At 45.3% G+C, this 23,204-nt stretch overlaps 4 protein-coding genes across 7 annotated transcripts; 1 reads left to right on the forward strand and 3 right to left on the reverse strand.

Moving 5' to 3' along the window:
• Positions 1–371: 371 nt before the first annotated feature.
• LOC109882456 (cleavage and polyadenylation specificity factor subunit 5-like) lies at positions 372–4,820 on the reverse strand. Of its 2 annotated transcripts, none has more exons than XM_020474564.2 (7): positions 4,547–4,820; positions 2,280–2,480; positions 2,095–2,158; positions 1,343–1,432; positions 1,166–1,241; positions 969–1,083; positions 372–822 (listed from the first exon to the last, which is right to left on the reverse strand). In XM_020474564.2, the coding sequence occupies exons 1-7, from the start codon at positions 4,669–4,671 to the stop codon at positions 801–803; spliced, it is 693 nt and encodes a 230-aa protein (XP_020330153.1). In that variant the 5' UTR covers positions 4,672–4,820; the 3' UTR covers positions 372–800. The 2 variants fall into 2 exon arrangements, with proteins under 2 accessions (XP_020330153.1, XP_031686850.1); XM_031830990.1 differs by having other exon boundaries at positions 4,491–4,559.
• A 2,055-nt stretch (positions 4,821–6,875) lies between these two features.
• Positions 6,876–7,751, forward strand: LOC109882439 (leukotriene B4 receptor 1-like). Its single transcript, XM_020474535.1, has one exon. It carries the CDS (start codon positions 6,876–6,878, stop codon positions 7,749–7,751), a length of 876 nt encoding a protein of 291 aa, XP_020330124.1.
• A 109-nt stretch (positions 7,752–7,860) lies between these two features.
• Positions 7,861–14,591, reverse strand: acd (ACD shelterin complex subunit and telomerase recruitment factor). Of its 3 annotated transcripts, none has more exons than XM_020474550.2 (14): positions 14,377–14,591; positions 13,662–13,797; positions 12,923–13,047; positions 12,642–12,732; positions 12,438–12,517; positions 12,125–12,169; positions 11,642–11,688; positions 11,373–11,548; positions 11,192–11,270; positions 10,916–11,098; positions 10,687–10,800; positions 10,007–10,554; positions 9,812–9,888; positions 7,861–8,173 (listed from the first exon to the last, which is right to left on the reverse strand). In XM_020474550.2, exons 2-14 carry the CDS (start codon positions 13,776–13,778, stop codon positions 8,068–8,070), a joined length of 1,788 nt encoding a protein of 595 aa, XP_020330139.1. In that variant the 5' UTR covers positions 13,779–13,797; positions 14,377–14,591; the 3' UTR covers positions 7,861–8,067. The 3 variants fall into 3 exon arrangements, with proteins under 3 accessions (XP_020330139.1, XP_020330140.1, XP_031686854.1); XM_020474551.2 differs by having other exon boundaries at positions 10,916–11,095; positions 14,377–14,588; XM_031830994.1 differs by having other exon boundaries at positions 11,373–11,688; positions 14,377–14,588.
• Positions 14,592–15,089: 498 nt separating this feature from the next.
• LOC109882444 (capping protein, Arp2/3 and myosin-I linker protein 2) lies at positions 15,090–22,873 on the reverse strand. The gene is made up of 8 exons (XM_031830996.1): positions 22,681–22,873; positions 19,241–19,344; positions 18,484–18,949; positions 18,210–18,311; positions 18,094–18,130; positions 17,923–17,994; positions 17,768–17,815; positions 15,090–15,733 (listed from the first exon to the last, which is right to left on the reverse strand). The coding sequence occupies exons 1-8, from the start codon at positions 22,777–22,779 to the stop codon at positions 15,339–15,341; spliced, it is 1,323 nt and encodes a 440-aa protein (XP_031686856.1). The 5' UTR covers positions 22,780–22,873; the 3' UTR covers positions 15,090–15,338.
• Positions 22,874–23,204: the final 331 nt, after the last annotated feature.

Below are 23,204 nucleotides of genomic sequence, written 5' to 3' on the forward strand. Positions count from 1 at the left end.
CAGAAACGACTTGTTTCGCAATGCTTTAAAATCGAGGGGTTTGGTGGGACACATTTTGACATGTTCATAGAAAGAGATCAGGGTCCAGAGTAACGCGGAGGTCCTTCAGTTATATGAGAGGACTGCGCAACCATTGATATTCATTGTCAGATCCGACAGCAGATCTTTGTTTCTTGGGACCTAGAACTAGCATCTCTTTTGTCAAGAGTTAAAAAGTAAAGCATTTGCAGCCACCTACTTCCTAATGTCAATATAGCAGTGAAAGTTGACATTGATTCCAAATGACATCACAAAGAGATATATATATGCTATAGTGAAAACAATACATCAAAACCAAGAGGTCATCAACACACTTGTTATAAGAGACCAAGTCTAAATGAAAAGACTCATTTATTTATTTTAAAGAAAATGAAATAGCATGACAGTAATACAGGTTAAAACACAACAGGAAACTCAATGCTGTTGTTTCTTTAATCAAACAAATGTATTCTGCTGCAAGAGCATAAAATCTGATTCTTGAGACACTGGGTTGCAGTTTAATCATGTAAGAAATGACAGATTTTTTTCAGATCCAAACAAAAATTCTGACAGTGTATTTTCTTCCATCATTGTAAACAGCACATTTACAGTCCCTTCTCTTGAGGTGGTGGGTTTTTTGTTCAGCCTTACCGGGAAGCCAGAGGTGAGTAGCCTTATTTGGATTTCCCCACATTGTTTTACTTCACCTCCATGTCTTCATTTCACCCATAATTGGCTGCACTCACAGAGACAGCTAGCCACTGTGCCCATTCTCATACCATTTAGTTGTAGATAAAGTTGAACCTACAGGAAATAAATATGAATATACAGCATACCTGAGCTCACACACCCTTTATACACTCATTCTAACACACACCACACACATACACACACAAAAGTGCTTAAAACACAATATACAACACACACACACACACACACACACACACTACCTGCTTAGTAGTTGCGGTAGGCTGGATATGATTGGCCCATAGCCGGGGGCGTTGTCATAAAGCTCAAAAAGAGGGGCTGCCACCAGTTTGTAGTTCTTTGGGACTGCAAACAGAGCTGAGACACAGAAGCAAATATCACTCAAGATTATGTGTGTAGAGTATGTAGAACAGATTTTGACTAGCTAAGGGGAACTTACCTTTTTCCTGCAGTTGAACCAGGAAGAGTTTTTTATGCTCCTTGGGTTTAGTGATGTGGGCTGGAATGTAGGGATACTGCAGCAGAACAGACAAACAGAAATATTTACTGTAGGCTCAATATCTCCTCCTCGATACATTTCAGTGTAAACTATACTGTGTGTTGGGGATGTGCTCACCTGTGGGGGTTCAAAGTTGGGGCGCCACCAGTTTCCGATGGAGTCATCGATCACCCAATCCTGCTTCACCCCGTCCTGCCGGCCCAGGATCTGACAAAGACACAGTAAAGACAATCACTATGGCATCAAGGCTTCCTGCAGGATCTTAAAGAATGCTACCCCACTGGTAGATGCAAACTACTTTAGCATTTTGTTAAGAGCCCCTGACACTTTCTCTAAATATTAACACGCATCACTTGCAGTACTTTTTTGGAAGCATAAAAAATGCATCTTTCATATCAGCGAAAAAAACAATAAAAAAAAATAAATAATATATATTTTCAAACTGTAAATCAATACACACCTTTATAGGGTTAGGTTTGTGTTCCCACAAGACCATATCTCCATGTTACAGCGCTTGTTTAAGGCAGACATAGGCTGCCACCTGTGCTAATTAGCTACCTGTGTGTGAGCTAACTGGGGAGGAAATGTTGTTCATCAACCGGAGGCACACAATGTGTGCAAATCTGCTAAAATAAGTTATTTTTTAAAAGATTCTTTCTCAAAACAATGATTATTGATGTTTCTAAACATTAAAACACAGCATTGGAATTGGAGTTTACACGGAGCCAAACGTAGGGGAATGGAATGGCTGAAAACCCTACATACAGAGAAGAAGATTTTGAGTGCTAAATGAACGCTAGGATGGATGTCATCGGAGGTTGTGATTCCAACTCTGGCCGGCCTCCTTTGAGAGTGCATGTGTATCGTACCTCTGTCATCAGGCGTTTCAGCCCATCCACCTCATCCTCCCCCGGACACAGCTCTCCACCTGGCCTGCAAGAGACATACAGACAACCCTATAAGAGAACCATACAAACACGCATGCACACTTTAAAAACAAACAGACTGTTGGTGTAACTCCTGCAGGCTGTGCTTGGTTGGTGGTAGTGCTTACAGTTTGAAGAAGGTGGTTCCCAGCTGCAACAGCAGTACATGGGGCAACCTGTGTTCATGGACAATAAGCACTCCCTCCACTGCCCTCCGCATGCCCAGCTTGTCAAACTCCTCCCTCATCCTCTGGAACCGTGCTGCCACTGAACTGTCCTTCTCATACAGAGGTTCCTTGGTCCCAAATGTGTAGTTGGTGAGAGGGTATCTGAAACACAATGTCATGAATACCATTTTTAAGGGTGCACATCCCATAGCATGCCTCTAATAACATGCACACACTACCCAGAACAGGCGATTGGTGGCACCTTAATTGGGGAGGAAGGGCTTGTGGTAATGGCTGGAGCGGAATCGGTGGAATGGAATGAAATACATCAAACACACAGTTTCCATGTGTTCGATGCCATACCAATCGCTTCGTTCCTTCCAGCCATTATTATGAGTCGTCCTCCCCTCAGCAGCCTTCATTGCTACCCAGTCACCCCCCCACGAACACACACTATATAGCTTTTGAATGAGGATGCATCTACAGGACGGTAGACTATCGATTCATCATAATTTTTATGTCACAAACTTTGCCTGTCAAATGGGACATAGAGCCAGTTGCAAAGCTAGACAGAATCCAAATAGACGTTCATCACATTCTCTCTCCAGTCGGAAGGTGGCTATGCAACGATCAGGACAGAGCCGGCTCAAGATACTGCTCGGAAAATGTACCTCAATCCAGGGATGGGAGATGGCAGCGTACTACTAATGGTCTCCTCATCCTAAATGACAAATCGAGATTTAAATACTGCAAGTTTTTTCATCAGCATGCTAGGCTAGCTAATGCTATAGCAGTCCACTAGATTCGACAACACTTCCAGTAGTTGCCCAACCCAACGCTACGCCAGAGACGGTAGAGAAAGCAAGACACCCCACTCTCTAATTTTTTCTGATCGGGGCGGAGCCACTCTGGTTTACTTATTGCCCCCGTCCCGTGGGTGCCTCAGGGCGAGACATCTCACTGGCAAATGTTTTCTGGGCGGGACAGGTGGAGTGAAAGGGAGGGGACAATAAGTAGACCAAAGCTAGCTCAAAGACAGAAGAATGAGCCAACAGAACAAGCCAGATATTTCACCTGATGTAAATGTGAAGCATCTGGTTGGCATTTCCACTCACTACCAAATATGGTGATGAGAGGAAGCCCAGTGGCTGGCAGTGGGAGAAGATGGAGCGAGATGGATTTTGGCAGACATTCTGCAAATTTTCTCATTGATTAAACATTTGATCTTGATCTTAATAATATTTTGTTTCCAAAACTATAATCTGTAACAGAGTGGACTGCATTTTGTAGATTTAACCCTTTTCCAAAGTTTCTAAAGGTGGTGTTGTTTAGGAGTGCACGAGTGAATTGAGTTATTGCACACACGCACTTCAGAGTAGGCGTTCCCTAACGGAAATATGCAAATACATGCTACAACGTGCCAGTGGTAGTGTTCTGTCCTCTCAAGACCCGTGGTCTGGAGTAGGATTAGATAGGGTTAAATAGTGGAATGGAGTTTTTATTATTATAGGGCAAATAGTAGGAGGGGCAATTTTCCACTACTGTATCAAGAATTTAATGTAGGTAGGCCGTGAATGGTCTCACAGCAGTGCAATAGGTGGTGGTGTATGCACCTAAAAGTTAGATGTTATCTGACAATCAAATCCTAAAGAAGAAGAAGATCTCGCTAGCTTGTACTTGTTTCACATTTTACAAACATAATAGATGAATTCATATGAATACAAATTTGTTTTCACATCAATACAATGGGTTCATCGTTAGGCTAATTAACATAAGAACGCATGCTCACGCGAGAGATGAAACGCCCACTTACACAGACAAGATCGTTTGTTAATTAAGGTTCCTATTTAGCCACCATCTTCGGCTAGGATTAAACTTTTCGTGGAATCCAATGGGCTGCTATAGCATTAGCATACTGACGAAAAAACTAGCAGTCATAAAAAAATATTCTCGATTTGTTGGAATAACTGGGATTGAGGTCAATTTTCCGAGCCATATCTCTCGCCAACTCTGTGCTAACCTGATCGTGTCATAGCCGGGTTCCGACTAATGTAACCAACGTCTAACTTTTGTCGGATTTTGGCTACTTGCAAAGCTTGCAATCCATGAATTTTTCCATACAATTGAATGAGACTGGTATTTTAGGAGTCTTTGCATAACCACGATACATACACACATAATCTGAAGTTAGAAACCAATCCTCGTCCCCCCTTCATCCTGTTACTCACAAATTAATGGTTCTCTCCAGGCTGAGTGGTTTTGCAGGCGCGCTCATGTATTTGTTCCCGCCGAACTGACTGACCCCGCGCGGCCAGCCGGCGGATGAGCGATTCGGAGCAGGCACACTCGACATTGCTCCAATACCACTAAACAAAATCTAACTCCAAAATCCTCTGGTAGAAATGCAATGCAAAACATGTATTATAACAATAACAAAGAAACATGGAAGGACGTAACCATGCGCAAATTGTATTCTCCCTTTCTCCTTTTCCTGTTCCGTGTTTGATGCAGTAGGTATACTTCGGCAGTACCACCACCTATCGTGCTGGAGTGTAATAACCAGTAATAAAGTAGCTCCTGTAGATGAAAATCTTACTTAAGAGACTCAATTCTGAGGTGGTCGAACTCTATCCAATTGCTTTGCCCTTGTCCAACATAACCCAAAGGTTGTGTTAAATGTAAAAACTATAACCCTGCATGGATAAGGTCATGATGGTTCATCAATAAGTTAAAGTGGCTAGTGATACATGTATTACATAAAGATGCAGTAGATGATATAGAGTACAGTATATACGTATACATATGAGATGAATAATGTAGGGTATGTAAACATTATATTAGGTAGCATTGTTTAAAGTGGCTAGTGATATATTTTACATAATTTCCCATCAATTCCCATTATTAAAGTGGCTGGAGTTGAGTCAGTGTGTTGGCAGCAGCCACTCAATGTTAGTGGTGGCTGTTTAACAGTCTGATGGCCTTGAGATAGAAGCTGTTTTTCAGTCTCTCGGTCCCAGCTTTGATGCACCTGTACTGACCTCGCCTTCTGGATGATAGCGGGGTGAACAGACAGTGGCTCGGGTGGTTGTTGTCCTTGATGATCTTTATGGCCTTCCTGTAACATCGGGTGGTGTAGGTGTCCTGGAGGGCAGGTAGTTTGCCCCCGGTGATGCGTTGTGCAGACCTCACTACCCTCTGGAGAGCCTTACGGTTGTGGGCGGAGCAGTTGCCGTACCAGGCGGTGATACAGCCCGCCAGGATGCTCTCGATTGTGCATCTGTAGAAGTTTGTGAGTGCTTTTGGTGACAAGCCAAATTTCTTCAGCCTCCAGCGCCTTCTTCACGATGCTGTCTGTGTGGGTGGACCAATTCAGTTTGTCTGTGATGTGTATGCCGAGGAACTTAAAACTTGCTACCCTCTCCACTACTGTTCCATCAATGTGGATAGGGGGGTGTTCCCTCTGCCTGTTCCTGAAGTCCACAATAATCTCCTTAGTTTTGTTGACATTGAGTGTGAGGTTATTTTCCCTGACACCACACTCCGAGGGCCCTCACCCCCTCCCTCCATCAAATCTAATTGTATTGATCAAATTCATATATTTAGCAGATGTTATTGCGGGTGGTTATGTTCCAAGCTCCAACAGTGCAGTAGTATGTAACAGTTCACAACAATACACACTAATCTAAAAGTAAAATAATGAAATTAAGAAATATATGAATATTACATTGAGCAATGTCGGAGTGGCACTGACAAAAAATAAAAAATTAACCTTTATTTAACGAGGCAAATACAGTAGAATATAATACAGTATATAAATATGAGATGAGTAAAGCAGTATGTAAACATTATTAAAGTGGCCAGCCCGGTTACGTAACCCAGTCTCTAAGGTGCAGGGTTACGTAACCGGGTGAAAGTCGTCTAATGATGGCTGTTTAACAGTCAGATGGCCTTGAGATAGAAGCTGTTCTTCAGTTTCTCAGTCCTAGCTTTGATGCACCTGTATTGACTCGCCTTCTGGATGATAGTGGCGGGAACAGGCCGTGGCTCAGGTGGTTGATGTTCTTGATGATCTTTTTGGCCTTCCTTTGACGTCTGGTGCTGTAGGTGTCCTGGAAGGCACGTAGTTTGCCCCCGGTGATGCTTTGGACAGACCGCACCACTCTCTGAAGAGCCCTGCGGTTGCGGGCGGTGCAGTTGCCATACCAGGCGGTGACAAAAGTTTGTGAGGGTGTTATGGGCCTCTGTTGAGGTTTTCCTGTAACTCTCATGGGTCAGGAGGCTATACATGAGTGTGTCATGTTGGTAGGCTGTTACCTTCACATAACACAGAGCTGTACACACGTTGTATATTCAAAACAGGCCCGGCCCAGAGTCACACACAGGTACTCTTTGTTCACAGCATATCATCACTACCACCCGTAGTTAAGCCAATCTGGGGAACGACTCAGAGCTTAGTGTGTCTCAGTCAGCCCAGCCAGACAGAGGTAGTGAGACATCCCTGTTGAGTTTCTAACCAGCATTCTCTGTGGATTTTAATAGTCTGGACAGTTCAGCCCCATGCAGCAGCCAGAGTCCTATCCGTACTGGCACATGACCCGCGTGATGCCCAGCGTGATCATGGGCTTCTGTTGCATGGTGGGAATTCCTGGGAATGTGGTGGTTCTGATTGTCGTGGGGCGGAAATTTGAGAGTGGGAACTTCAACATGCGTCTGATGCTGAACCTGGCACTGTGTGACCTGATGGTCTTGCTGTGCCTGCCTCTAGTGATTAACAACCTTCTGAGGAACTGGGATTTGGGCTCCGCCGCCTGCAAGCTGCTCTTCTTTCTGATCTATTGCAGCCTGAATGGTAGTGTGCTAACCATCACCCTGCTGAGCGTGCAGCGCTACGTCCAGGTGCTGTACCCCCACAGCTGGGCGCGGCTGGGCCGTATGGGGGAAGAGGCACTCCTCCTGTCCCTGTGGGGGCTGGCAGGGTTCATTGCCTCTCCCGCCTTCTCTGTCCGTGACGTCAAGACATACGACAACCGCCAATCCTGCAGCTCGCACTACCAGAACCTCAGACAAGAAATGGCCATCCTACTTGTCCAAACGCTGCTGGGGTTTGTAGTTCCCTGCTGCATCCTGGTGACGTCCTACTTCTACCTCCACAAGAGGGTGAGCCAGGCGGCCCTGTTCAGGCAGCGGAGGCTGACCAAGCTGGTCACCTGCATCGTTGTATCCTTCTTCTGCTTCTGGACTCCGCTGCACCTGTTCAACCTGCTGGCCCTGGTGAACTTGGCCGTGCAGAATGAGGTTGTGGAGAATGTGTGTGACTCAGCTTGGAATATCCTCATGGGTTTCACCATCATCAACAGCTGCCTCAACCCTTTCCTCTATGCCTTCGCCTCTTCAGGAATCCCCAGGGCAAGCCCCCACCCCACCAGCACATGACACTGGCTTCCATTGAGTAGATATAATTGTTTAAAGCACTATGTAAAAGCATTATGTACCTGTGACTATTTTTGTCGTGCTTATATTTTGCAAAAATTATTCTAGAGGACATCTGATATGATTTGTATTTTATTATAGCAGCCAGTGAATGTTTGCATAAGGAAATAAGTGCATGTGTGTTATTCAAATGTAAAATTAAGGAAAGAACATCTGTGTAACGTAAACGTAACAATAGAGATTCATAAAAAAAACAAAGCTGCCTCTGTACACTATGGATTCAACACAATGGGAAGATGGGGGTGATGACCTCAGGTTGTCAACTGGGGTGAGTCTGGGGTCGCAGCTCTGTATCCTTGACAACATCCGTCTGCATGGAAGGGACCAGGTACCGTACAGCCCAGTGCAACATGCCATCAGGAATCCTGCAGGATACGGACGGACGGACAGACACACACACAGTTACACATTGTACACACATACAGTGCCTTCAGAAAGTATTTAGACCCCTTGACTTTTTCCACATTTTGGTAGGTTACAGCCTTATTCAAAAATTTATTAAATTGTTTTTTTTCCCCCTCATCATTCTACACACAATATCCCATAATGACAAAGCAAAAACAGGATTTTAGAAATATACATTTACATAAGTATTCAGACCCATTACTCAGTACTTTGTTAAAGAACCTTTGGCAGCGATTACAGCCTTGAGTCTTCTTGGGTATGGCGCTACAAGCTTGGCACACCTCTATTTGGGGAGTTTCTCCCATTCTTCTCTGCATATCCTCAAGCTCTGTCAGGTTCGATGGGGAGCGTTGCTGCACAGCTATTTTCAGGTCTCTCCAGAGATGTTCAATCTGTTTCAAGTCCAGGCTCTGGCTGGGCCACTCAAGGACATTCAGAGACTTGTCCCAAAGCCACTGCTGTCTTGGCTGTGTGCTTAGGGTCGTTGTCCTGTTGGAAGGTGAACCTTCTACCCAGTCTGAGGTCCTGAGCGGTCTGGAGCAGGTTTTCATCAAGGATCTTGCTGTCCTTTACTCTGTTTATCTTTTCATCGATCCTGACTAGTCTCCCAGTCCTTGTAGCTGAAAAACATTCCCACAGCATGATGCTGCCACCACCATGCTTCACCGTAGGGATGGTGCCAGGTTTCCTCCAGAAGTGACACTTGGCATTCAGGACAAAGAGGTCAATCTTGGTTTCACCAGACCAAATAATCTTGTTTCTCATGGTCTTAGTCTTTAGGTGCTTCTTGGAAAACTCCAAGCGGGCTGTCATATGCCTTTTACTGAGGAGTAGCTTTCGTCTGGCCACTCTACCATAAAGGCCTGATTGGTGGAGTGCTGTAGAGATAGTTGTCCTTCTGGAAGGTTCTCCCATCTCCACAGAGGAACTCTAGCGCTCAGTCAGAGTGACCATCAGGTTCTTGGTCAAACACATTATTTTTGTTACATGCTCCGAATACAACAGGTGTAGACTGGTGTAGACAGGTGCTTACTTACAAGCCCTTAACCAACAACGCAGTTCAAGAAATAGAGTTTAGAAAATATTTACAAAATAAAAAAGTAACAAGAAAATTACATAACAATAACAAGGCTATATACAGGGGGTACTGAGTCATTGTGGGCAATCTACTGACAATTCCTTTGACTTCATGGCTTGGTTTTTCATCTGACATGCACTGTCAACTGTGGGACCTTATAGAGACAGGTGTGTGCCTTTCCAAATCATGTCCAGTCAATTGAATTTACCACAGGTAGACTTAACGTCTCAAGGATGATCAATGGAAACAGGGTGCACCTGAGCTCAATTTCGAGTCTCAAAGCAAATGGTCTGAATACTTACGTATTTCTGTTTTTTTATACATTTGCAAAAATGTCTAAAAACCTGTTTTCGCATTGTCATTATGGGGTATTGTGTGTAGATTGCTGAGGATTTTTTAAAATATATATATTTTTAAATCCCTTTTAGAATAAGGCTGTAAAGTAACAAAATGTGGAAAAAGCCAAGGGGTCTGAATACTTTCCGAAGGCACGGTACACATGCACACACGGTTTACTCACTTTAAATGGCTTAAATCCTTCGAAATGCGGCCACACAGCTGATAAGAATATGAGAACAAAGTGCCATCACTGTGAACCTGAGAGAGCAAGACAGATAATTTACTTCACACCAATCTAACAAAATGGACAGGTTCAAAATTCCACTAAATGGTCAATATAAATCCTATTTCTTGGTTTAAAACTGGTCAACCTTACATTGGAGGGCCTCTGGGGGGCTATTGCTGCAACTGCGTTCTGATTGCAGCTGCTTCCCTCCCCAATCCTGGGAATATCCTGAGTTTCAAACATCCAGGAGGGCGGGCTGCGTTTCTTCTGCATATCTTCCTCCTCCAAGGTGATATCATTATCCTCGGGGGTCTGAACGGAACGCTTCCTCTTAGCCTTACTACACCACCTCTTCACAACATCCTCCTCTTCCTCCACCTGATCCTGCTGCTCTGTGATTGTAAGTTGATGTGCTGTGGTTGAGCTACCGTGGTGGAGCTTCATGCCAGAGTGTTGGTTCTTTGTAGATAGACTCACAGTGGAGGAGGAGCCACTGGAGGAGAGTAGGCTGTGGGAGGGGCCTGGTTTTTGATAAGGAGGAAGGGAGCGCTCGCCTGACCTTTGGGTGGCCCCAGGGGTCAGGGATGGCACCTGGGTGCTGGTTGCCAGGGGAAATGTTGCAAGAGTGACTGGTTGTGGAGTGGAGTCAAGCAGAGACGGGCTCTTCTGGAGGGGGAGGGGCTCCAAGGTGATGGATTCTGTCAGGGAACCAATGAGACACAGAAGTCATAATATCTGTAGTACGGCACAAAGATAAATGTGCATGGTGTGGTGTGTGTGTGTGTGTGTAAAGGTTGAATGATTAAAAAGTTAAAAGGAAAGGAGCACACCATCAGATGCAGAGGAGGTCCTGAGCAGCTCTGCTGCTGGTGCAAACATGTCCCATGGGCTCGCCACTGCTCCTCCGGTCATCCCTGACACCACCTCGCCATCCATACTCTCCTCTGGAGAGAGGGAAAGAAAAATAGAGATATTTGTACACACACTGGGCTCTATTGTGGTAGCAGCATACTTCAGCTAGCAGTAACTGATAACAAATACTTAATCTACAGCACGGACCAGTTAACAAACATAAGTCACGAGAAAGTGTGGGCTCATGGGCAGGATATCTTCTCTCCAGAGGCACTGGCTTGTCAGTCTGCCTGCTGTCAGCAGCAAGGATTGGTTGATCGGTCTCTGGTGGGTCTGTCGGTCTGTCTTCAGATGGAGGGACCAGTCCACTCTGCGTTTCACTGTTGTCTTCTAAATAAAACACAACGGTCAGTTCAGAAAGACAGAACAGGTATAGATGATTTTCAGGAGTGAGAGAGATGGTGAGACACCCTTAAATGTTACCTGAGGGTGTGTGCAGTTTCTGACTCAGATTGTCTGGGATGTGTAGGTGAGACACAGGGACATTGAAAGTATCCTCCCTCTAGGAAAAAACAACAACCTTCTTGTAAAGTTACAGATATCCTACTGTTTTCTTACATTTAATAGGTTGGTCACACACACACACACACACACACACACACACCTTATATCTGAACCTTTCAATAGCCCATCTGGTGCCAGTGTGTGTGAGGGCGTTGGAGGTTGAGGCCTGTGGGGAGGGGAGGTTTGTGGGCGTCCTCAGGAGTTCCATCACATCCTTCAACAGAGACTGGCGCCAGTCATGCTGCCACTCCCCCAGCAGCTCTGACAGACTGAACTCTAGGAGACAGGAAACACAGTCATATACACAGGTGTGGCAAACAATAAGGATACAAATCATCAATGTAGTGCAGAGTGTATAGAGGTCCGTACCAGACTGGGTGTTCTGAGTATGGACAGAATCCTGAGCAAGCAGGGATCTGGGGATAAAAGAAAACACATTATCAACAAATACAATATACAACATAATGTACACATGTATTATACGCAAAAAAAAAAGCACCGACACTTGTCTCTACCTTCTTGCCCTTTGTGCTGTTGTCTGTTCCCAATAATGTTTGTATCCTGTTTTGTTCTGCTACCATGTTGTGCTGCTTCCATGTTTTGTTGCTACCATGCTGTGTTGTCATGTGTTGCTGCCATGCTATGTTGTTGTCTTAGGTCTCTCTTTATGTAATGTTTTGTTGTCTCTCGCCATTTGTCCTATATTTTTTTAAATGTATTTTTAATCCCAGACCCATCCCCGCAGGAGGCCTTTTGTCTTTTGGTAGGCTGTCATTGTAAATAAGAATTTGTTCTTAACTGACTTACCTAGTTAATTAAAATAAATAATAAATACACACACCCCATGCTCACCTCCATGTTGTACAGATCCTTTGTCTGACTGAGTTGAGCGATGTGCTGAAACAAAAGCCAGTTGGAGAGTCACTACATTTAATGTGTGTAGAACAGGAGGATCGTGAGGAGAGAACGGCTCATAATAATGGCTGAAACGGAGCAAATGGAATGGCATCAAAGACCTGGAAACCATGTGTTTGATGCATTTGTTACCATTTCACTCAATCCGCTCCAGTCATTCGAATGAGCCTGTTCTCCCCAATTAAGGTGCTACCAACCTCCTGTGGTGTGTATGTGTCTGGATTTAGAGGCCAGGATGTGTGTCTCTTACCAGCAAGGGGTGTTGTCTTTAGCAGCCCCAGCTGATGTGGTGGTCAGCTCACCAACCGATAAGTAAAACTGGCTCTTTGTCTGAGGAGATGAGGACACATTTAGAGTAAAATAAAATATGAGTGGTAAAGACTAAAGAACATGAACTGTCTCTCTAAGACCAAAGGACTAATAGTACCAGTATCATAGGATCATTCACACGCACCTGTTCAGAGTCCATGTTGAACTTCAGTGTGTATGAAAACACACACACTGTGCAATTAATGAGACTGGAGAAGCACTCACGGTCCTCCTGCCTGCCAGAGGATACAGATAGATGGAAAAGCATATTATCTTAATATGTTTTGTCTCATCTTGTTTATCCTTATGTTGGCTGTTAGATTTGTACTAGGCTTAACAAGATATGGTTTATAGATGGGTTTTAGACATACATGTCATTTAATACGATCTCATAGGCCCCTTGGCTTGTCCTAAATGTTAACTCACTCCTGAAGAGTCTCCCAGGCGTCCTGGGTCAGTATGGCGGGGATGTGCACCACTCCATCAGAGAGGAACAGCAACGTTGTCAAACCCTCAGTCTGCCGGGCCTGAGACTCTGACATCCGGCCAACCTACAGAGAGAGACAGAAAGGTGTGTGCAGCCTCCCGAGTGGCGCAGTGGTCTAAGGCACTGCATCGCAGTGCTAGCTATGACACTAGAGATTATGGGTTCGAGTCCAGGCTCTGTCGCACCCAGCTGCGACCGGGAGGCCCATGGGGCGGCGCACAATTGGTCCAGCGTCATCTGGGTTAGGGAGGGTTTGGCCAGCAGGGATATCCTTGTCTCATCTCGCACTAGCGACTGCTGTGGCGGGCCGGGTGCAGTGCACACGGTCGCCAGGTATACGGTGTTTCCTCCGACACATTGGTGCGGCTGGCTTCCGGGTTGGATGGGCATTGTGTCAAGAAGCAGTGTGGCTTGGTTGGGTTGTGTTTCAGAGGACTCATGGCTCTCGACCTTCGCCTCTCCTGAGTCTGTACGGGAGTTGCAGCGATGAGACAAGACTGTAACTACTACCAATTGGATACCATGAAATTGGGGAGAAAAAAAGGGTAAAAAATACACACAAAAAATGGTGTGTGTAAAATAAGTGCCCTCTTGCGCGCGCGCGCACACACACACACACACCTTCTAAACTTGGAACACAGGCCTTGCATGAAGTGTATGTACTAGATGCCTCATTACCCCCACAACATGCGCTTTCATCAGAGTGTGCTTCTTCTCCTTCTCTGGCTCTGTGCCATAACTCAGGATGACCTGCTCTATCCAGGGCTCCAACTTAGTCCTCCTACCCCGAGTCATGGCCGCACACCCTAAAACACTGGAGACAGGCATGTACAGAATAAGTTGAGAGTTGCACTAGTCTCTTATACTATTTTCAGTATAATAGCTAGTTACCTGTTACACTAACTGGTGTGGTGACTATAATATCCATACACAATTGTGGATGTATTAGCTAGCTAAACATTGCAGTGAAAAGGCTCTCATGGTACTAACTTTTCCACACATAACTAGTTTACAAACTAAACTAAGATAAATTAGAACTAGGCCTAGCTATTAGAATAGATCATATCAATATCGAGCTTTGTTGTGAACTGTACGGCGAGGTCTTCCTCCTACTCGTGTGACCGCAAACTTAGCTGCCTACACCTAACGTTAGCTAGCTACTGTAGACCCCCCTTGGTCAGTGGTTTATAACCTTTTTCAGTTACTGTACCACCAACTGAATTTTGCTCTGCCCGGAGTACCCCTGAAGTATTTGACCAGTAGGCCTATGGTCTCATGAGTCTACTCACGTACCCCCTGTGGATAGGCCATGTACCCCCCGGTTGGGAACCACTGTCGTTCAGATTTATACTATCACATTTGGGATCAGAGGCAAATAGATATTGCAACTCACCTGATAGTAAAACAACGACAACCACTTTTGAGCCTGGTTAAATGTAGCGGTTCTACTGAGTGTTACTTTATTTACGTTCCGTTGGTGAACCTTTCCACAGCAATTGGTTCCCACTGCAGTCCCCTATCATGGGAAACACTGTTCACGCCATTTCGATACCGAAATGTGTCCTGTCCCACTGCACACCCGTGCGTGCGCTCGCACACACACACACACACACACACACACACACACACACACACGTTATATTCCTTTCCTTGTCCATTCATGACCCCTTTTCTAAAATCTCGGTATTAAAGTACTTATGGAGAACACCTGTACAGTCCCTTCATCTACCCTTAAAAAAGAAAGGAGATTAAGGAATTATGCCTATAGGAGTACCGGGAGCAACATCTCCTTGTGTAATTGCTCCCCTTCTTCTGCCCTTGACAATTCGACCTTGGAGACAGGTGATGGCCAGATATGTGTTCTGCTACCACATATTACCTTCATCAATCCAATCATTTCTGTCCCTCAAGGTGTGTCATCGAGGGCATATGGGAATAGGGCAAGGATTCACTCTGGTACTACCATGAAAAAACACTTCTATCTCAGACCTTCACTCCTTTCACCACCCTTTGTCATACATTTCTGGTTTAGGCTTAGTTATAGACATTCCAAAGAGATTTGGAGCCAGGAACTAACAGATGGACTGAAGCGTGATAAAGACATCATGACATTATGAATATTAATTTTAATAATCATAAGTAACTATATGTCTCATATCCATCTATTGTAAACATATTTCACCACAGTTAATGTATTACATAATCATACAATACGTGCAATGCAAATGTAAACATGGTCGTGAAAAAAAGGACACGTTGCTGGGTCAGTCCATTTGTGTAACACAGAGGGGGTCTCAGTTCTTTGGTCTGATGTTCCACCCTCTGCGGTTTGCTGCTGTGATGTGGTTCCGGTACTCAGTCCCATGGACTCTCCCCCGTTTCTTTTACTGTGGCCTCCCCTGCCTCTATCACAGTAGTTGGTCCCTTGTTTGACTTGCTCTCTACCACCTCCTTAGTATTGAACTCTTTTTCATCTGACCCATTAGTCCCTCCTTCCCTCTTTTTATCCCAATCCTTTTTACACAGCTCTCTACCCTCATTTGATTTGGTCCCTTCTACTCCCTGCCTCATGATCCCATCCACCTTCTGCAGACCCTCTTCCTTCTCCTCTTTTATGGTTTTGTCTATGTAGTTCGCCAGTGATTTCTGTTCTTTTTCTTTCCCTGTGGCCCTCCTGACATCTTCTTCCTTGCTACGTTTCTCCTTCTCTGTCTCCTTGTTCCTCTCTACCCTCTCGGCATTCAAGTCATCTGTAGGAGAGGTAAGGGAAGGACAAATGATGTTATTTTCAACAGGTTACTTCCAAATTTCAAGCAATATTATTATTATTGAACACACACACTTACTTGTACCCTTAGTCATGGACAGCAGTCCCATTGCAGGATTAGGGCTAATTCTCTCCTCAGGTGATGGCTGAATAGTATTAGTTGGTGTTTGGCTAGTAGAGTTAGTGGGGGTTGGACTGGAAGAGTTTGTGGGGCTATGAGTAGAAGAGTTAGTGGAACTATGAGTAACAGAATTAGTGGGGATTGAGATAGTGGTTTGTGTAGTAGAGTTAGTAAGTTTAGTGGTGTTGGTTTGATTTGAAGGGTTAGTGGGGGTGCTGGTAGTAGAGTTAGTGGGGCTGAGGGTACTGGTGAGGACAGAAGAGTTAGTGGCAGTGGTGATATTAGAAGGGCTTGTAGAGATAGTGGCGATATTAGAAGGGCTTGTAGAGATAGTGGTGATATTAGAAGGGCTTGTAGAGATAGTGGTGACGGGGCTAGAGTTAATGGGGGTGGGGGTAGTGGTCAGGCTAGTAGAGTTAGTTGGGATGGGACTAGTCGTGTTAGTAGTGGTGTGAGTAGAAGACAATGTGGGGGAGGAAGTAATGGTGGAGTTAGTTGAGTGAGTGGCAGTGGGGATAGAAGTGACAGTGGGGGAGTGATTAGTAGAGAGAATGGGAATCGGACTGCTAGGGATAGTAGCAGTGTGACCAGCACAGTTAGTGGAAGTGGAGCTGGTAGAGGAAGTAGGGATAGGACTAGTAGAGTTAGTGGGGCTTAAGGTAGAAGTGAAGTTGACAGAGTTAGTTGCGCTGGTATTGTTAGTTCCAGTTTGGGTAGTGTTGGAGTCAGTAGAGTTTATGGAGGTAAAGGTGGAAGCACCATTCATAGATTTAAGGGTAGAGGTTGTTATAGTAGCAGCAGGATATGAAGGTGGGGTAACTGAATTAGTAATTAGGGTAGTGGGGGTGGGACACAGAGAGGTAGTGGGGGTGGGAGTAGAAGTGTTGTTGGCAGCAGAAGCAATTATGGAGATGGGAGTATTTAGTGTTGGAGTTGTCAAGTCAGTAGAAGTTGAGGCAGCAGTATCAGTAAAGGTAGGGGTAGAAGCATTAGTGGTGGGGGTTGTTGATGTATGGGTATCAGTATTAGTGTTAACAGGTGTTGGGGCAGTAATGCTTGTAATGGTGATGGTGGCTAGATTAGGGATGGAAGACGCAGAGGTGGTTGGGGTGGTGGAGTCAGTGGAGGTAGGGGAAATTGGGGTGCGGGTAATAGTGGGGATAGAGCCAGAGTTCATGTCAGTAGGGGGGGTGGAAGTTGTAATATTCATAGTGCCAGATGTAGTTGTGATGGAGGTAATGGTAGTGGTTGTGGCAGGGTTAGTACTGGGGATGAAGGTGTTGGTGTTGGGGGTAGGGGCTGTAGTATTGATAGGGACGGGTGCAGAGGTCGTAGAGGGGATGATGTCATTGGGGGTTGAATTAGAGGAAGTAGCGGTGGTAGAAACGGGGATGGAAGAGTTAGTGGGATCTGGGACAGGGGAGGGAATGATGGTGTCAGTGAGAATAGAAGAGTTAGTGGGATCTGGGACAGGGGAGGGAATGATGGTGTCAGTGAGAATAGAAGAGTTAGTGGGATCTGGGACAGGGGAGGGAATGATGGTGTCAGTGAGAATAGAAGAGTTAGTGGGATCTGGGACAAGGGAGGGAAGGATGGTGTCAGTGGGAATAGAAGAGTTAGTGGGATCTGGGACAGGGGAGTGAAGGATGGTGTCAATGGGAATAGAATGGTCAGTGGGATCTGGGACAGTGATGGGAATAGGGGTGTCAGTGGGGATAGATTTAGAACTGGTAGAGGTATCAGTATTAGAACTGGTAGGGGTGGAGTCTGTGGGGAAACACCCTTCTACTTCCTGTATTTGAGCTAGATCATTCTCAGGGGTGAGATGACCGGAGACAGTGGGAGGTGGGGTTGGGCCTCGCTTAATTATTGGCTTAGGAGGCAGAGCAGGTTTACCAGCTGACTCATGTGCGGACACACTCTGTCGGACCGGACGTCTCGTATCTAAATAGAAAGAAGATGAGCATAAGATACACAAAATTGTATTCAATAGTGTGTGTGTTTGTGTGTATGTGTGTGCGTGCATGCGTTTGTCTGCGTGAGTGTGTTACCTGATGAGGTGGACATGGTCCTGGGCTTCATAAATGTGGGTGGGGGCTCAGGTTTATTATCGATGATAGTGCCTGAAACCGAGACAGAAAATGAAGGAACACACACATCAAACACAATACACAGACTCACACATACACTGCAGCAACTGTTATATGTGTAAAGGGACTTACCCTCTGATTCAGCTTTTTTCATCTCTCTCTCCTGACTCTGTAGAATGGAATAAGAATTTTTATGTTTTCCTTAGACACACAACCACATACACACTCAGATTAATACACATACACACCTGTGTCTCTCCTGGCTGAGCTTTGGACACACCAATACGTTGTAGCATGAGCTGCAGCCGCTGCTCAAAGCCATGATGGCCGTCAGATGAGTGTTTCTGAAACTAACCAGAACCAAGGAGAAGCAGTCAGTGCCGATAAGAACCAATCAAAACTAAAGAATGCTAAAAATAAAACCAAAAACAATCATTTTATAGGCGGTGTAGAATTATTTGCCAAATTGCTTTACCCATCAAATTGTTTCAAGGGTCGGTTTGAATACATTCGAATACCTACCTTCCCTTGTGCAGTGTTCTTGGTGTTCCCAGCGTTGGCTGCAGATCCAGAGAGTAGAATTAGAGACTGTGACTTCCCCTCTCTTAGCGCACGACGGGGTGGAGCCTCACCCCTCAGTGGAGTGGGACCATCAGAAGAAGGGGTTTCTGCTTCCACTGGATCTCCTGTCACAACGTTGTCATCCACACTCTCCTTCTCTTTCACTTTTTCATTCTCCTTCACTTTATCTTTTTCAGCTCTGGCGGCCTCCCTGAGAGGCCGGATTAGGTCGGCAATGGAGGTCTTCTTGGCCTTCCCCTCTTGGCTTCCCTCTGATTTCACAGCCCTCCGCTTTTTAAGGGTGAAGAACTCGCCCAGCTTCCTCCTTAGGGTTCTGGAAGGGGCGGGGCAAGGGGCGGCGCTAGTAGGTGCTACTTCCACTTCATGTTCAGTAATGGAAGGTTCCCCAGCCTCATTCTGTGTTTTCCTGAAGGAAGAGGCAGAGTAGCACAGGATCAGCGTGTGTGTTAGTCAATCATAGGGCCCTGAGTTTTTCCTGGCCATGTGGCCTGACCTGGACAAGCTAGGGCCTGCATGCAGGTAATCTGTTCAGGAAATGTTGTATATTATATTTCTTGAATGTACTTATTGTAGGTTGTTATGAACGTCTCATAAATTACTCAAATTTAAAGAGGTTTACTGTGAGCTGGTTAAGATGTGTTGGGTATGAGATAGTGAAGAGTCAGATTATCTAGGATGAGTTTGGTCAGATACTCACAGGGTGTCGACAGGAAGGACTCGCTTAGTAAAGAACTCCTCAACTCCCTCATCAACTCGCCCCATGTGATCAGGGACTCCATTTTCATTGTCAACCACCGATTCCTGTGTCACACGCATGCACAGAGAAAGAGATGATAAGTGTTATAATATCTGTGATTATTAGGTGTTTGTGTGTGAGAATGTGTGTGAGCGCTGTTAGACTACCCAAAAAATAGAAATGAAAGAGTTTCCAATTGGTGGAAAGAGTGCTATGTTGGATATCAGGAGGTTACTGAGAGCAGTTTCCTTCATATAGCACATAGTAATTATTACATAAATTGTCACCTCATGGGCTCAGACTTCCCTGACACACAGAATATACACAGACACATCAACAACACCTCATACATACAGTGGGGCAAAAAAGTATTTAGTCAGCCACCAATTGTGCAAGTTCTCCCACTTAAAAAGATGAGAGAGGCCTGTCATTTTCATCATAGGTACACTTCAACTATGACAAACAAAATGAGAAAAAAAATCCTGAAAATCACATTGTAGGATTTTTAATGAATTTATTTGCAAATTATGGTGGAAAATAAGTATTTGGTCACCTACAAACAAGCAAGATTTCTGGCTCTCACAGACCTGCAACTTCTTCTTTAAGAGGCTCCTCTGTCCTCCACTCGTTACCTGTATTAATGCCACCTGTTTGAACTTGTTATCAGTATAAAAGACACCTGTCTACAACCTCAAACAGTCACACTCCAAACTCCACTATGGCCAAGACACAAGAGCTGTCAAAGGACACCAGAAACAAAATTGTAGACCTGCACCAGGCTGGGAAGACTGAATCTGCAATAGGTAAGCAGCTTGGTTTGAAGAAATCAACTGTGGGAGCAATTATTAGGAAATGGAAGACATACAAGACCACTGATAATCTCCCTCGATCTGAGGCTCCACGCAAGATCTCATCCCGTGGGGTCAAAATGATCACAAGAACGGTGAGCTTGCTGTCTCTGCCTGGCCGGTTCCCCTCTTTCCACTGGGATTGTCTGCCTCTAACCCTATTTCAGGGGCTGAGTCACTGGCTTACTAGGGCTCTTTCATACCGTCCCTAGGAGGGGTGCGTCACTTGAGTGGGTTGAGTCACTGATGTGATCTTCCTGTCTGGGTTGGCACCCCCTTGGGTTGTGCCGTGGCGGAGATCTTTGTGGGCTATACTCGGCCTTGTCTCAGGATGGTAAGTTGGTGGTTGAAGATATCCCTCTAGTGGTGTGGGGGCTGTGCTTTGGCAAAGTGGGTGGGGTTATATCCTTCCTGTTTGGCCCTGTCTGGGGGTGTCATCGGATGGGGCCACAGTGCCTCCTGACCCCTCCTGTCTCAGCCTCCAGTATTTATGCTGCAGTAGTTTATGTGTCGGGGTGCTAGGGTCAGTTTGTTATATCTGGAGTACTTCTCCTGTCCTATCCGGTGTCCTGTGTGAATTTAAGTATTCTCTCTTTAATTCTCTCTTTCGCTCTTTCTTTCTCTCTCTTGGAGGACCTGAGCCCTAGGACCATGCCTCAGGACTACCTGACATGATGACTCCTTGCTGTCCCCAGTCCACCTGGCTGTGCTGCTGCTCCAGTTTCAACTGTTCTGCCTGTGATTATTATTATTTGACCATGCTGGTCATTTATGAACATTTGAACATCTTGGCCATGTTCTGTTATAATCTCCACCCGGCACAGCCAGAAGAGGACTAGCCACCCCACATAGCCTGGTTCCTCTCTAGGTTTCTTCCTAGGTTTTGGCCTTTCTAGGGAGTTTTTCCTAGCCACCGTGCTTCCACACCTGCATTGCTTGCTGTTTGGGGTTTTAGGATGGGTTTCTGTACAGCACTTTGAGATATCAGCTGATGGACGAAGGGCTATATAAATCAAATTGATTTGAGCTAAAATCCCAGAACAACACGGGGAGACCTAGTGAATGACCTGCAGAGAGCTGGGACCAAAGTAACAAAGCCTACCATCAGTAACACACTACCACGCCAGGGACTCAAATCCTGCAGTGCAAGACGTGTCCCCCTGCTTAAGCCAGTACATGTCCAGGCCCGTCTGAAGTTTGCTAGAGAGCATTTGGATGATCCAGAAGAAGATTGGGAGAATGTCATATGGTCAGATGAAACCAAAATAGAACTTTTTGGTAAAAACTCAACTCGTCATGTTTGGAGGACAAAGAATGCTGAGATGCATCCAAAGAACACCATACCTACTGTGAAGCATGGGGGTGGAAACATCATGCTTTGGGGCTGATCCGTGTAAAGGAAAGAATGAATGGGGCCATGTATCGTGAGATTTTGAGTGATAACCTCCTTCCATCAGCAAGGGCATTGAAGATGAAACGTGGCTGGGTCTTTCAGCATGACAATGATCCCAAACACACCGCCTGGGCAACGAAGGAGTGGCTTCGTAAGAAGCATTTCAAGGTCCTGGAGTGGCCTAGCCAGTCTCCAGATCTCAACCCCATAGAAAATCTTTGGAGGGAGTTGAAAGTCCGTGTTGCCCAGCAACAGCCCCAAAACATCACTGCTCTAGAGGAGATCTGCATGGAGGAATGGGCCAAAATACCAGCAACAGTGTGTGAAAACCTTGTGAAGACTTACAGAAAACATTTGACCTCTGTCATTGCCAACAAAGGGTATATAACAAAGTATTGAGATAAACTTTTGTTATTGACCAAATACTTATTTTCCACCATAATTTGCAAACAAATTCATTAAAAATCCTACAATGTGATTTTCTGGATTTTTTTTCTCATTTTGTCTGTCATAGTTGAAGTGTACCTATGATGAAAATTACAGGCCTCTCTCATCTTTTTAAGTGGGAGGACTTGCACAATTGGTGGCTGACTAAATACTTTTTTGCCCCACTGTATATCCCCTAGATCTACATTATCACACTACCATTGGTATGTACAATTACCAATGACTGACTCAGAAAACCAGTAAGACCCTATGATGTCATGTCCTGTGGCACTAAGCCTGCCCATGTGATTAGGTTTGGTTTAGTTCATCCAACAAAAGCAGCATTACATGTGTTAACTCTGATCGTGACTGATACAGTACCAATGGCAGGCATACAATGGATAGGGTGATGACAGCGAAGGTAGAGAAAATTTACACCTACCAAGAAAAAGCCCGCCAGCTTCAGACTAAACATTATATAGTCCTAGAAATTAGCCACATATAATCACAATCCTATACACCAATGCAACCCCCCCCCCCCAAACACACACTCTTGGTGTTGAATATGCAAGCAGCTGGTTGCAGTTGCGATCCAAGTACCTTGAATCAAACAGGCACCAGGCATGTTCCCTCCCTTCCCCTGCCTCTGCCTCTTCCCACTGTACTCTATCACATCTCCCCCTCCTTTCCATTATGCCTCTACACAGCACCCCCTTTTCTCCATCTCTCTGTACCTGTGGTCTGCTGGGGCGGAGGTGTTGGTTTTGTCGGTGTGGTCTAGGTCTGCTGCGGGTGTAGTGCCTCAGCGCCGGCCCGCCCAAAGGAAGCTCCATAAGGGGAGACACAGCACTCCGTTGCCGTGGTGCTCCGTTGCCGTGGCTCTGTTGCCGAGGCACCGTTGCTAAGAGCACCAGCAGCAGTATTCACTGCCTCCACCAAGGTAGGAGGGGCCAAGCTGAGCTAGACTGACAGATTTGACAACAAGGGGCCTCGCCTTTCTCCTCCCCCCCTCCCTCAGAAAGACTGAAAGAATGAGAAGACGGAGAGAGAATGGAGAAATTCAGAGCTTGTGCTAGAGGGAGAGCAGTGCAGGTGCACAAGGCAGTCTAGTATATATTCATTTCTAATATAAATTAAGGTTCTTCATGGAACTGACCAAAATGCAGGAAGGGAACAGTGTGCTGAAATGACAAATGAATAATTAATTTTACGTGGATGGGATATAGAAAATTCAGGGGTTGACTGGTGATCTGGCAAT

Source organism: Oncorhynchus kisutch, linkage group LG8 (genome assembly GCF_002021735.2).
Source record: "Oncorhynchus kisutch isolate 150728-3 linkage group LG8, Okis_V2, whole genome shotgun sequence".
NCBI lineage: Eukaryota > Metazoa > Chordata > Actinopteri > Salmoniformes > Salmonidae > Oncorhynchus > Oncorhynchus kisutch.